Here is a 14,938-nt window from a genome sequence, read left to right on the forward strand (position 1 = left end):
TGATTCTATTAGAATAGATTTATCTTGAAATGGCGAAAAGGAGAAAAGAAGTTATATGTCCGTTATTAGGTTTAATTATAAGAATAAAAACATTATTAAGTTTTCATGAGAGAAATTCTTCTACAATGTCTCACACACAATGAATTGACTTCCTTGAAACAAAATTCAATGAATTTCATTGAAAGTGCCAACAGCATATCGATTTGAAACAAGTAGGAGCAAACATAAGCTCCGATTACAAGTTATCCCACACTTAAGCAAGAATCATGAGTCATTCCTAAAAGTTATTAAAAATATGTCAACAAATATTTTAAGGTCATAAGTTATATTTATACATGCCCATTTCCAATTTTAAGAGGGGAAATTATTTGGTGACTAATAAAAATTCTGTTGGATTTTCTTAATTTTTTCTTTTCAATCATCCCGTTCAAAATATTAGTAGAAAAAATGAATCAATTTTTTTTCAACCGGTAAGCAATCATTTAAATACTACTCGGTAGCCCGTGAATGAATCGACGGGTTCTTTATTTACCGCATTTCGTGTGCCTCAATACCATTTACCATTTTGCATGACAGACAGACATATACGGGTTTTACAATACAGATTATAGTATTGGATACACGCATTCGAAACTTGTCAAACGTTTTAACCGGACTTAAGATTAGGTTATTTGGTCAGATCAAAAATCTTAAACCATACTAACATTTTGCTTATATAGTTTCCTTCAATTTTAACGTTTTTTGTGCCGAGAAGACTCCACTTACTATACAAAACAACAAAAGGTCAACATGATCACCAATATTGGAATATCAAAACTTAAAATGTCTAATGTTATTAGACAAATTATACACATATTAAGAAAATAAAATCCATTTTTTGAACAAAAATTATTCTGGTCCGAAGGATTATCAAGAGAGAATCATCCTTGAATTTTATACAAGTAGTAAAATGACCAGCTTTTCTTAAAAGGAGACCTAAGATACTTAGCCATACCCTTATAATACCTACCTATCCCCTTAAAGTATGTACTTATCTCCCTAAATACCTCCCCATCCCCCTAAAATATCTACCCGTCCCTCCAAAAAATTACCTACCCATCCCTCTAAGATACCTACTTATCCCCTTAAAGTACCTATCCATTTCCCTGATAAATCTGATGAAATATTGTCACAAACATAACTATAGTTAAATATGGGATTAGGTTGCGATTATTCTGCAGTTAGTCATAAATTTTACGCTACACATTTTCAATGAACAACAGTGTCTTAAACTATGCTCCATAAATTTTCTACTAAGTTAGTTCAGATCTAGTATATGACTAGTCATTTAGGAACGCAGCATTAGAACTGCCATGCCTATTATATATATATATATCAATACCTGGAGGAATCAAAGTAAAAAAGTTGATAGAACAAAGTCCTCTTTATTTCTTTATATGTCCACTGACATCTTTATCCTGCAAAAGTAAAAAATGTTAAAGTTAATACATATCTTACCTAACTTAGCGTTACTTAGCAAACATGGAGGCAATTATTTGATACTAAAAATAACTTCTTCAGTCAACAGCACATATCAATTAATGAGAGATCTGCTACAAGACTGTCAGACAATTAGAGAAATCTGACACACATGTACGTGAGGATATGTAATTCATTTTTAAGCTTGTTCTAATAAACCGTGGCGGCTTAGCATTATTATTATCCCTCGCAACGCTGTCATGAAATACAATACCGCAAACAAAAAACAATACAAAATAATTCCCTTCTTTTTATTGCTATAATGACAGAAACTCTTAATGAATTCGTAAATCCTTTCTCGAAGGTTATTATGTGACTGTGTGAGCAAAGTTCACGAACTTATAATCATCTTTACTCTTGTATGCATGCAAATGCTTAAACTCTACATTAAAACCTCTATTACCCTATCTTATGACTTATATTGCAAATCATAGTGCTATCTTGCGGACATAAAAGACGTCGTGCAAAAGTAAGAGTGATGAAAATCTTATGCGACGAATTAGTTATTTGAATACTCACTAAAGTTCAGAGTTGTTCAAGTGACATGTAACAGTCGGAGAGGAGAAAGAGCCAGACGTTAGGATGAAATCCCTAAGGATGTTAAATCTTCACCGTTAGTTATGTACTAAATTTGTATATTAATTAATTTTAACTTTGTGTCAAATTTGCGAAGAAGTAACAAACTTTACTGCTAATATTAATATGCTAGATGTACATGTCATGCAAAAATTTACTTCATCATCATCGTTTATTTTTAATCCGTACGCATCCTACTTTACATATGCTGGCCATCGAGGGCCTAAACAAGAGCGTAATTTCAAGCAAACTGTATGTTTGAGAACTAAAATTTTGTACCATCTTTGTTTTCAATGATGATGCCAGTCTACAAAGCATGTCATTGCATTATCGAAGATAAAACAATCACCTGGCGTTTGGATTTTATGGTCATAATTATTGGAACGGCGGCAGTTTTTCTTTTTTGAAATATGACCGGAAGCGTCGAGTGCTTTGCAGCCGGGAGGTTAAAAGCTTGGCTGTTTTTCCAACACGAAGCCCATATGGATTACATTTAAATCCTTAGTTTCTAACACAACCCTATGATGGAATAGTCTACGTCAGAGTCCGAAGGCCTGAGAATTCAAAAAAAGAGGCATGACCCTAACAAAAATTATTTCCTTTTAGGATTTTGTGCCTAATTAAAAAAGTTCCAAGATCCAATTTCTCTTTGAACATTGACAGGTGAAAGTTGACACATGAACAAAAAATATGTAAAAACATTACAGAAAAAGCCTCTATTATTAAGCCCTTGTTGTGACAAGCTTTATGTATTCTTACAATATATTCCAAGACTTCCAATACATTTAAACTTAAATCTATCTGATAACATTGTGGTGACATAGCTAAGTACCAAGGTTGCTCTGTTTGTTAGGTTTAGTTAGGTATAGTATAGTTAGGTGTTTATTACCTTTAACTAACAACTAACTAACTAACCAGCAACTATAGCTAAAAACATTGACCTAGAAGGTTGACAGTAGGAGTAACACTGCAGTAAATTGTCAAGCATGCATTTCTAGGAGGTGTACCTAGATTTCTTTTAAAAGGTAATACACAGGGGTCTCTTACTAAAAAATGTCTATTATCACGTGTCAGCATAGCGGGGAATAAAAAAGTTAAACCTGGCGGAGTTGTATAAAAACGTTCAATTAATACAGAGCTTCGTTTAATCCGAAGTCACCTAAGAATAGCAATGCATCGCATGATCAACGTGTATGACTTTATAAATAGACCTCAAATTTTTATGGAATAGGCTTAAAGAAATAAATCGCCAGCTCTAATATTTTGAAATATTTTTAGGTTCTACGAAAATATATTTAAGAACAAAACGTTGTAAGTAAAAGAGGTTGAGAACTGTTTAATAAACAGTCAGCAATGGATTCTGTAATGTTCGCTACAAACGCAAGACTGTGATTCCTGGTTTTTATCAGATCTAAAATTTTAAAGTCCTACAAACAATTATGTCAGCTAGTTGTAATTAGCTCAGCGCATTTCAAACTTTGTCAAATATTTGCAACGCGTAGTTTTAAACTCTCAAAAGGTATTAGTGTTAATGACGCCAGTGTTACCATTTTCTGGAGCCTTCGTGGCTCTAGAAAATGGTAATAAAGTTTAAACAGAAAAATTAAAGAAAACTAAGTCTATTTCTGCATTAGCAAAATCTCAAGATAAGTCAAATTTTTCTTTCTACATTTCTAAGAATAAAAATAAGTACGAGAAGTCTGATTGATGATGACATTTTATTTTATTTTAACAGTCACACGCTTAATGTACAGGAATCGTCTGTTCCGTTAAAATTGTTTTAAGATAAATATTATTTATAGTCAACAAGGGGAGGAGTGCATCTGTGCTCCGCGCGGTGGATGTTACCCTTACCAACGGTATATAATTTAAATACCCTTGGGTTTGCCGTTATGTGTTATATGTTTTGTTAAGTATTGTTTTATACGTCCTCTGTGTATTATGTAGTTGTTGAAAATTATATTTAAAAAACTTGTAAGATAATTGTAACAATTTACGTTGATAATGTCTTGTAGTAACAAGACGAAATATCCGTTAAAATAAAATAAAAACAATGTCATCATCAATCAAACTTCTCGTACTTATTTTTATCGTGAAGTCATATGCTCGAATTAATATATTTTACTTCAAATTATGCTAGCATCAATTTTTCTACAATTAAAGTATATTTAGAAAAGAAAAAATCGTGTTCATTGTCGTATATATTGATTGTCCTTGTTGTTATTTCTGCAACCTTTTACCATAGTTCAAGATTCTATTCCATCTTAACATCGGAGAAGCAGTTTCATCTAAATGATGTACATCTGATAGACTTTCTTGACTTTTTTCGACGGGAACATTACCATTAAATCTACTATTAATTTTCATTTTAATAACATTCAGCAATTTCCTGGCGTATTTTAAGAGATTCTTTTCTGTTTCTGGGATATCTCCTTGCAGAGTTTCATCATTAGTGTAGCGTTGCGTATACACAGGCTGTGATGCTTGCACAATCGTTAAAAACAACACGATCAACACAAAACGAGTCATTGTTGCAGTTAATTGGATTTGATCTGAAAGTTGTTTAAATAAGAACTAAACTGTGACCCCTGCTGTTTTATCAACATGCACCCGTGGTGACCGCATCATCAGCATTCTGGAGAAATTAATAAAAATAGGAACTGCGTAGATTTCCAGCTGCTGTTCAGAGCATAGCAACAAAGCTAATGATTATACTTTCGAAAGAATGCCCGCCTATCATGTCCTGTATTTCATCATTAAGATTTTCGTTTTATAAAATTTTAATTTTTTATTTTATTTTTAATACAAGGTCAAACTAAATGGGGATGCTAACACGACAAATACGATCACATTAAAAACGCAGCTAACTTTCCATAATAAATGAGATGTTTGCCCTTTTCCTGACAAAATTTACATTTCTTTATTTGAGAGGTTTACGTAAAAATTTCAACATAAGTTACAATCCTGGAATTAATATGTAGGAAAATGGCAATATTTAGCCATGTATGAAATCGCCAGACAATGCTTTGCTGGCTGCAGATGTTTAGGCCTGGTAATCACATCACAGTTTCTGCGGTCTTAGCCTGACAAAAAAATTCATGCAAAAGCCAGAGAAGGTATGGAAAGTAGCCGTGAAAACACAGCAAATAGTACATTTAAGAAAAATTATTTTGGATAGTTTGGAGGGCGTGTGACTTCTTAAAATTTGTTGTTGTTTTTGCTATATTTTTGTTGTGCTTATACCTATTGTAATGAAAAGAGAGAGAGAAACAACATGTTTTTATGAAGTTCTTTTATTCAAAGTAAAATACACTTCTTTCATTACGGGAAATTTACAGCAGACGGCGCAGTCTGATGTGTAAATAATACATTTCAAAGATTTACTTTCGGAAGAAAGCTGTAAGTAGAGCAAAAACAACAACAAAAACAATTTGAAGAAACTTAAAATTTTATTTTACTTTAGAAAGGAAAAAGATCATGATTTAATTAAATAAAACCACTATTGCATGAAACGGAAAATAGAGTATTCACAATCGAATCATTATCCATACGCCCCATGCAGCGAAATTTGAGTTCATACAAGAGAGTTTTAGTTCTTAATTTATTTAGATTTAAGGAACGTGTGGCGCAACAAGTGAATTAAACGAAATCTTCTTCATATTTTAGGCTTTAGTGAAAAGGTGATTGAAGAAGGAGGACGTTCTGCAAGTCAAAATGGCATTGAAGATAACATTGTTCCTTGTCATCGTTGTGACAGTAGCTCATACCTTTTCATGGTCGATCAGAAATTATGACCGGTCTGATCAGCAGTTGAATAATATTGACGACTATTACAAGAGCAATTCTTTAAGAAAAAATGTCATCACAAACTCATTGAGCCATATCAAAAATCTATTTCGAAAACACCACCATAAAGTGCCGCCAAGATCTAACGCATATGACGCTGCTATGGGTGCTACACAAGCAGATGTGAAGCAGTTTTATGGGGATAGCAACTATCAGCCTTCTCTAACAGAAAATGCAAATCGTGGCATTGGATATACATCAAGCAGATCGATGGATTATAACACCAGATTCAACAGTGACAGAAGTACTTTCAAGAAACGAGCGCTAACCACGAATGGTATTTTTAATTACAAAGCTGCGTCAAAATTCAATCACAGGAATGACAACATAAACAAAAAGATGTTCCAGCAGCTACAAAATGATGAAAATCTGCTGCTTCATGAAGCTGGAAGAAATTATGATTATAATGACATTAATATGCTACCTGTGTAAGATTATAAAAAACTGTTGTACAGTTGATTAGCATAGGAATACATTTCATAGCACTTAGTGTTTTGCATCATCTAAAACTTATGTCCAAGTATTGGACATTTTAAATATATGTCCAGTACTTAGACATATGATATTTCTGACGTTTAATGGGGGGTTCAATAAGAGATGTTTAAAAGACGTTATAACTAATGTACAAGAAAAGTATGCAAAATTAGGAGGGAAATTTCTTAAGATTATGGCCAAAATTAAACGAAACATATTTAAGATTGTTTTAACAGTTCAAAGCTACACTTCTTCGCAAGGATCGCACAGAGATCGTTTAACATTAAGTAATTATGTGTACTTTTAGCCATTAGGTGTAGTTGTGTCTTGGATGTTATTTTGCTTACTGCCAAAATAAGGCAATAAACACTGTTTCAATGCTGAAAGCAAATGCGTGTTTTGTAAATCAAGCTAGTTAATCTCATTGTATCACGCATCTACTCTCTTTCTCTTTTATCATTTTGAGCAGGGTGTATTAGACAAACGCAGACTTAAAAATTCCCAACCATCCTGTTTCTTTTGACTTCCCCCGCCCCCCCTTTGCACCGATTATTCCCGTCGAAAAAATATGTCCAGATTATATATGTACTTCATGGGGATTTTAGTTATAAATAGTTTTTGTCATTAAATGTTAAATGAAATCCGAGTCATGCACAGCATGCCTGTGTTTAACTTTGCTGCCGACTGAATTTCCGGATATTTGTCAGATTTTCGAAATATCTACCAGATTCCGTAAGTTTCATTTCAAAATTCATGACTGAATGGCAAATGATGAAAATAAGTTATATCACGATTTCAATACCAGATTCTTTGCTATGTTGCTACCATTTTTTGTTAAAATTATTTCTTCATAAAGAGTCAGTTTTGCCTTCTTTGTGTGTCATTTACTTTATTACTTATTTATTTTCATATTCAGATTTTGTATTTTTTAACTCTTTTGTGACTCATTTAAAACTTAGTTCAGTAGTCACGCTGTGCAAATTCTAGGCTATAAGGATGTGTTCACGTGAGAAAAAAGGCCCGGTTGATCAAGATCTCATCTACTCTGATAAACATTTACTAAAAATAAAACGTGCCTGCCTTAGTTAGAAATTGGTTCTATTTGCAGAGAGAAATTGGCGGTAAGGCGGGATAAACTTTTCCTGGCAACACATCTACCGAGCCAATCTGCATAACCGAGATGTTTTATGCGCTTGCGCAGTCAATTTCTTTGTTATAGAAATAATTTTTAAGTGACCTAGCTCAATTTACCAAGCCATCCCGCCGTCATGTAAACGTCCCTTAAAAAGCGAAATGGTTACATTTCTACAGCGTAAAAAGAGACATTAAAGTGTTCATTGCAAGCCAACGTCACAAAAGAAGTAACAAAGATGATCACAGAAGTTCATCAGACGTCTGATGTTCCGTGTAAGGAATCATGCTGTTCATGACGATAAAATCTTGTAAGTGGGAAATAAATAGAAACGGAGGCGCAGATAGGGAAGATCGTGCCTGATATGACTCTCTGGCAAGTGGGTTGTTCATCCAAATTAATCGAATGACGTTAGTGCGTATAATGATAAAATAAACAAAAAATAAATAACTCAGTAACAACCCACCGTTAAAATTCTTATCTTGCTCAACTATGTCAGGTAATTTATCCGAGAGAGACCAAGGTGAACATTTATAGGAGCTACTCAAGAATTGAATATTAGAATCCCAAAAACACCGTGCTCATATAAATGAGACCCCGATAGAGGAGAGCGCTCTCTATTTTAAAAAGTGAGCTTACTGAATAAAATAGTGCTTGTGTTGGAGAATGTGTTTTTATGTGCTGTAAGCCCGCAATGTTTGTTTTGGTTTCCTGTGCTTTGCTCACCAGTTGGGCTCTAGTTAAGACTATCCATTAGCTGTAGCTGGAGAACTCAGTTAGTTCACAAGAAACCTGCATCACGAGGAGCTATTATATATATCTAAGTATATGTGTTCTTGTCCAATCCAGCGCCAACACTTGGAAGAAGTTAATCAATAAAGCTAAAAAAATACATGTAAATTAGATCATAGGACAATTTTTATTTTGTAGTGGTGTCATATTGTGACCACTGTTTATATTTTTATTTTCCCTTTAATTTTCGTACAAATGTTAAAATGCAATCACTATCTATATTATAATACCCATATACGTCTGTCCGTTCGTCCGTTCGTCTTTTTGTCACGCAAAATGGTAGCTTAGCTGCGACGGACGAACCCGTGGATTTTTCCACGGGCTAACGACTAGTTCTTTCAAAATATCTAATGCGCCTAGCAAGAGTCTCATTCGACTGAATACATAGTCAAATTTAAAAATTAACAAAAATTTAAATAATCATAACTTTCCCAGTCTTGCTCGAAATGTTCTCTGAAAGGCGCCGATTCAAATTTTTGGGCGCCCAAACCGGGCGATAGATATTGGACTAAATATAGATTTTGGTACCAAATATATTATGTTTTGAACTTAAAAAGTTCGTAATGATGACTCATTGTATGAAAATATATATTTGCTAAAAAACGTCCTTTAAAAAAGAAAACACATTTTAATCAATTCTAATTCATCTGAATTATTAATAACTTTGAACTTTTAATAAAAAAACATGTGATAAACATATGAGGCAACAATAACGTCTGAACATGAATGAAAAATAACAACAATTAACAAAACAAACCAACCAAATAACAATAAAATGGCAAACACTTCTGTTTGTTTTGAAACAGAAAGATTAACACTAAGATTAGTATAGGGGGGCAAAAGTAAGGCGGAATCTTAATGTTTTTTAATTTGAGATTGTTTATTAAATTATGTGAGCTTTTAAAAGCCCTTCTTTCTATCTTTGTTTTTATTTGAGCAATTTTCCCTTGTAATTTTCGCTTATTTTTGGGTAAACTACTCGCTACAGCTTATATATGTCATAAGATTTTGGCTGACAAACACGTCAATATAGAAAAAAAAGGCTTACTTTACGACAATTTTATGTTTTAATTATTAAAATGCTTTGCTGAAATTAATATTTTATAAATATTCTCTCTGCTACGAGTGTTTTGCGCACTAACTGCTTTTGTTGATCTGTTTGCTGGAAAGTAGTTTTTAAACAACCTAAAACCCTTCTTGTATCTGGTTGAGTTGTTTTTGTTCCCCTTCTGCACTTCAAGTTTAAATGCACCAGGGTTTTTGCAGGACCGTTATCAGATAGAAACTATACAGGAATCTTGAATAATAGTAAAAACTATAAACACAGATGTTACTTTATATTTTTTTCTATTATATTGTTATTTATTTGTCATTTTTAGTTCTACAATTATTTTCGTCTTTACATATTCCTGGAATCGAGTTATTATAATTCACTGCAAATGTTTCCATCATATCACCCGTCACTGTAAAAAAATATAAAATAAATAAAGAATTAAACTATATACATTGTTTATTTTTTATGCTTTGTTGCTCTTGCTCCCGAAATTTTACTATCTTCTTCTTTTTTTTTAAATAACATCTATTAACTTGAAGCAAGAAACACAAATAGTGATATATGAATACACGTGGAAAAAAATATAGACATAATGAATCTAGAATATTTAATACGACCCCCGGTAAATATCTAGATAGCATCTTTTCATTGAAATGAAATAAACTTCGATAAAATGTTCAGTCGGCCCATTCACGTCGTATTCTTTTATTCGCGAGCAGGTGAAAATATTGTAAAGAAAAATATTAGAACACGTCGGTTGAGTCAAAACTTTAAAAATGTATATTTATTAAAATAAGGTGTGATATTCTTTTTCGTTTCTTTTGGCTAAGACATGGCGTTTGATACCACGATTTGAACTGTACAAATTTTTGTGTTTTAAAACGTGCATACCAGATTTTTTTTCAACACGAAATGAAACGAAAAACAAAATGGCGAAAGAAAAGCAAGAGAAATATTTCTGAACCATTTCCAGTAACGGAATGTGTAGACTATCAAAGACTGTTTTCGTTTCCGTTGCCAACCAACCATGGGACGGTAGCCGATATTAACAATAATTTTGGTAATACTGTGTCATTTTTCAAGTCTTTACAACGAAGAAAGTCACTGCCAGCAAATTTTATAAGAAAGAAACCCACATTGCTATTTCGAGGTTTGGACCCTGTCTACGATAATAGAAAAAATTTTCAGCCCAGAGAAGAAAATGTACTGTTAACTCCGTCTACGGAGTCGCAAATATCTACACACAGCGAATGTTGGAATAGGAACCCGGACGATGCATCTTTACAGTCAGTGTCATTACTAACGACTTCGCTCCCAGAAAAGCCTCCAAGGCGTTCAGAAAGAAAACAATTTACTTGTCAAAATAAAGATTGTAGTAAAACCGAAGTTTTGCTCGGTAGAATACAAATGGAGTTTAAATCATGCAAGTATTGCTTCACGCATTACTGTTCGGTAAAATGCAACTTACATAGTTACCATGGCCACCTGAATATTTGTTACTATGGAAAAATAAACTATTATTTAAATAAGACAGAAAGTATTTTAAGAGAGGATGAAAAATACAATCACCATTATTATCAATACTCTTGGAATGGTTATAAAACATCAGATCGAGGGTGTCTATTTTTAGTATTTTTGTCGCCACAAAATCTTTTCGATTTTATTGATCATGAAAAACACGTAAAGCCGTCGTATTCAAGCAGTGTGAAAATTTTGAAAACAACGACTAATTCAGAGTACCAAAGAAACATTTTAAAAGTTGTTAGCGGGTATGATCCGTTGAAAGAATTTTTAATCAATGTAGCTGTTGTTGTTGATAAAGTTATCCCTCTTGAACCTTTACCACGGCTAAGAGACAAATGCTTAAAGAGGTTACTAGTGATTCCAATTACTAGTCCTGCTGTTTCAACAAGTGGAATTTTATTTTCAGAATTGGCAGCTAAGCATGAAGATTTAGTTCAGTCAAGAAATACAAACAAGACAGTGAAGCTAAGCCGAAAATATAGTCGAAGCGAAACATTGTAAATGAGGATTTTGTTGTTTCAATAACAGTCCCAGTGATATTATGTGTACCAGAGTTGGCGAATATGATTTAAGAAATCAACATGTAAATGAAAACTACAAGCAACTCAAATACAGCTTATATGCAGTAGTTGATTTTATTTTTATAAGCAGTTAAAGCCGCCATTTAAGAATGTGTACATCATCTAACTATTCATACTCATGAAAAAAATAAAAAAATAACAAGAGTTAAAAGAATTGAAAAATAAGATTTTAGAAAAAAAAAGGATTCGGTTTGTATCGTTCTGGTTTGAAGTGCTTTCTCAAGTCTCACAGCGACTTTAACTTTTCATTTTGAGTTTTTAAAGATTATTTACAATCAAATTATTCGTTTACAACCAAATTATGCGAACATAATATTTTTCTCCTTTCAATAGAGTAACTTCGAATTATTGTATATATGGCAAATAATTATGTTGAGATAATGAACTTTATTTTCGTGAATGAGTAAGAATTCATTTATAAAATCATTGATAAAATTTAAACCAACATGAGAATTATATTTCTTATCATGTTACTAAAGAAAAGAATGTTTCTGATATAACCCCTTTAATCACACGATGACCTATTTTTTCTTGTTTAGCGCTTCTTCTACAGTGCAAAATATATCGTAATTGAACTCTGCTGAGTGCAATTATTTCTTAATTGCACTCTGTAAGGAGCGCCGATATTTAAAAAAAATATATTATGATGTTAGAAATTCGAACTCAACTCATTATGTTTTTTATTTTTTTTTAAATGGAACAACCTGTTATTGTTAATCATGATTATAAAAAAGCCCATAAAACAATAAGGTAATAAAAAGCTCATAAAACAATAAGGCTCATTAAATCTGAACAAGAGAAATAAAAACATTCGATATAGAAAAGTAATACTTTTGAATTCATACCCATAAATTTTTATTTTCTCGCGTTTTATGATAAGTCAAAAAAAGATATCTTTACAATGAATTGCCGTCCGATTGATGCAATACCATAGGACAAAACCCTTGTTGACTTAAGAGTCTTCTCGAGTAGAAGCTCCATATCAAGAAATACCTTTTTTACTAAATCGTAAGCGTTTTAAGGGCACTTTTTGCATTAGTGCAATTATTGATAACTTATCACCTATAATAAGTAAGCTACTTCCGTGTGCTTGGCAAGGTGGAGATGTTTATTTTTCTTTCTTATGGCACGACGTGAATGCATTAACGGAGGTCTATACCATCTCATTAATAGTAGTTGCATTCTGTCTGTTAAAAGGCTTGTGCGCAGCTTCATTATGGAAAATCTCCGCAGAATCCGATTTTTACAGACATTCGGAATCACGGCTGAACCCGAAAAAAGGTCACGAAGGCTATTCTGATTTGGAATTGATGGCGTGAGGTTTACAGATGTTATCTTTTGATTGTCTTTCTTTATGTTTCCACATGTTGAGACGAATATATCATTACGTTTTCTAGACATGTATAAATCTTAAACAAACCAAAGATTTTACATAGCTACAAACGTAGCCACATGAAGCCAGGCAGCTTTTATTTTTTATTTTTTGAAAGTCTTTATTTTTTTAGTATGTTATTATTTTTTATTTATTTTGGAGTTGTGGTTATCTAGCTAGCTCTTTATCTTGCTCTGGCACAGATATGAAAGTTACAAAATGTTTAACAAAATTCTTATATCAATAATTCCTATGCTGAAATCAGTTAGCTGGAAAATGTAATGACAGGCTGTTTGCTATGTTTTAATTTAAACCAAAGTTGTGATAAAATTTTCTAAGAAGGATATTACTCCTAGGCGCTCACCCCGGTGTTACGATTAATTCTTGAACTTTCACGGGAACTTATTTTGCGAAATAAAGTTTTTTTGTCTATCAGTTTTCGCTATGACGGGGTAACAACAAGTTGTAAACTGTGTTTTTTATCCTCTAGAGTTACGAGAAAGTTATTTTTTTTAAAAAAATTATAAAACATGAAACATTATAATGCTATGTGCGTTTCACTCGATTTACGACATTCATTCTGTGTTGCTTCGAGTTATAGGAAAGAGTTTAATGTTGTTTACTTTATTTTAAAGGTTGGTGTTGGAATTTATGTTCTTGATTCAACTGTACTGGATACAAGGTCGACAAAATCAAAACATGTATTTTGTTCTTTTTCTGTTATAATAGCCGTCGTCTATTCGTGCGTCAAAACCGACTTGTGTTAACCATGCACGATCAGGATCGGAGTTTTATATAAATGACCAATCAGAAACTAAAGCTCTTTATATTCCTTAGCAACGATTTTTACGTTCCCTTAATATCGGTCCGAAACTTGTCAAGCAGATTGAACCAACTCATTGCTGAAGAAAGAAAATTTTCTTAACTGTTTGCTGTATTTTCTTCTATATGTTTTTACATGCTAAGATAAATATATTGTCACCCTTTTTTAGCTATGCACAAATTTTAAACGCATTATTTTTAGGTTTTTAGGCTAGGAACGAAGATTTTGAAGGCTAGATAGTTAGAGCCTTATTTATTACTATTCTGAATAATGTAAGAGTTTTTTATCGTAGCCAACATTTATTTTGGTGTTGAGGCTCTTGCCATTTATATATCTTTGGCTAAAAAGTGAAAGTATAAAAATGCACTTTGGCTACAACAATATTCTTAAGCAATAATTTTTATACTAAATGCAGTTACCTAGGTAGCTGTATATTCTATTATTTTTCTGCAAACTTTTTCTGCAAATGAAATGGCGGAGCGACTGTTTTAGCCGGACGGGTAACGACATGCAGTTTTCTGTGTTTTTATTTAAAGCGAAGTTGCAATGAAGATTTTTAGAAAATGGTAAGACGCCTATACGCCTGTTTAACTATGTTTAACTTACTAAGCACTTAGCCCAGTGTTAACAACAGATTGTTTTTTTGGAAAAGGCTGTTACGCCTATATGCATGTGAAATGTGCCCACCGTGGCAATTATTGTTTCAACTTTCTCGGTAATCACCTCTGTACGGATGTGCAACACTGTTTACGTGGACTAACCGCTCAGCCCTGTGTTAGCAATGGACTGTTTATTGTATTTTTATTTATACAGAGTCTACGAGAAAGTCTTTTTCAAAAGAGTATTATACCTATATGCCTGTACTAAGCGGCAGCCCGGTGTCACGATTAACTCTTTGAACTTTTAAAAAAACTTATTCCACAAAAAAAAAAATATTAACCGATTGTTTTTGCTATGACAACGGTTTGTAATCACTATTTATATTTCAGCTATTGTTGAGGGAACGTTATTTTATGAAAAATATGTTACAGTTCCGATACTATAATGGTGTATTCGCTTCACTTGATTTACGACATACTGTATATCAGTACTAAAGCCCTTCACCTGATTGTGTGCAACAGTTTACGACTACTATTAATTGTTCCACCGGTGTGTTCAAAGCTGTTTACCTGTACTAGGCGTTCAACCTGGTTGCACAAATAATCTTGAGTTTACGCCGAAACTTATTCTGCGAAGTATAATAATA

At 32.8% G+C, this 14,938-nt stretch overlaps 2 protein-coding genes across 2 annotated transcripts; both read left to right on the forward strand.

Moving 5' to 3' along the window:
- The first annotated feature begins 5,421 nt into the window (after window positions 1-5,421).
- On the forward strand, window positions 5,422-6,429 carry LOC130612539 (uncharacterized). Its single transcript, XM_057433862.1, has 2 exons — window positions 5,422-5,493; window positions 5,761-6,429. The coding sequence occupies exon 2, from the start codon at window positions 5,809-5,811 to the stop codon at window positions 6,370-6,372; it is 564 nt and encodes a 187-aa protein (XP_057289845.1). The 5' UTR covers window positions 5,422-5,493; window positions 5,761-5,808; the 3' UTR covers window positions 6,373-6,429.
- Window positions 6,430-10,089: 3,660 nt separating this feature from the next.
- LOC130613103 (uncharacterized) lies at window positions 10,090-12,097 on the forward strand. The gene has a single exon (XM_057434430.1). The coding sequence runs from the start codon at window positions 10,305-10,307 to the stop codon at window positions 11,415-11,417; it is 1,113 nt and encodes a 370-aa protein (XP_057290413.1). The 5' UTR covers window positions 10,090-10,304; the 3' UTR covers window positions 11,418-12,097.
- The last annotated feature ends 2,841 nt before the right edge of the window (window positions 12,098-14,938 follow it).

Source organism: Hydractinia symbiolongicarpus, chromosome 10 (assembly GCF_029227915.1).
Source record: "Hydractinia symbiolongicarpus strain clone_291-10 chromosome 10, HSymV2.1, whole genome shotgun sequence".
Taxonomy (NCBI): Eukaryota; Metazoa; Cnidaria; class Hydrozoa; order Anthoathecata; family Hydractiniidae; genus Hydractinia; species Hydractinia symbiolongicarpus.

What these genes read in the sequence shown, in the direction of transcription:
- LOC130612539 (XM_057433862.1), top strand. Translation starts at nt 5,809, where the DNA reads ATGGCATTGAAGATAACATTGTTCCTTGTCATCGTTGTGACAGTAGCT.
- LOC130613103 (XM_057434430.1), top strand. Translation starts at nt 10,305, where the DNA reads ATGAAACGAAAAACAAAATGGCGAAAGAAAAGCAAGAGAAATATTTCT.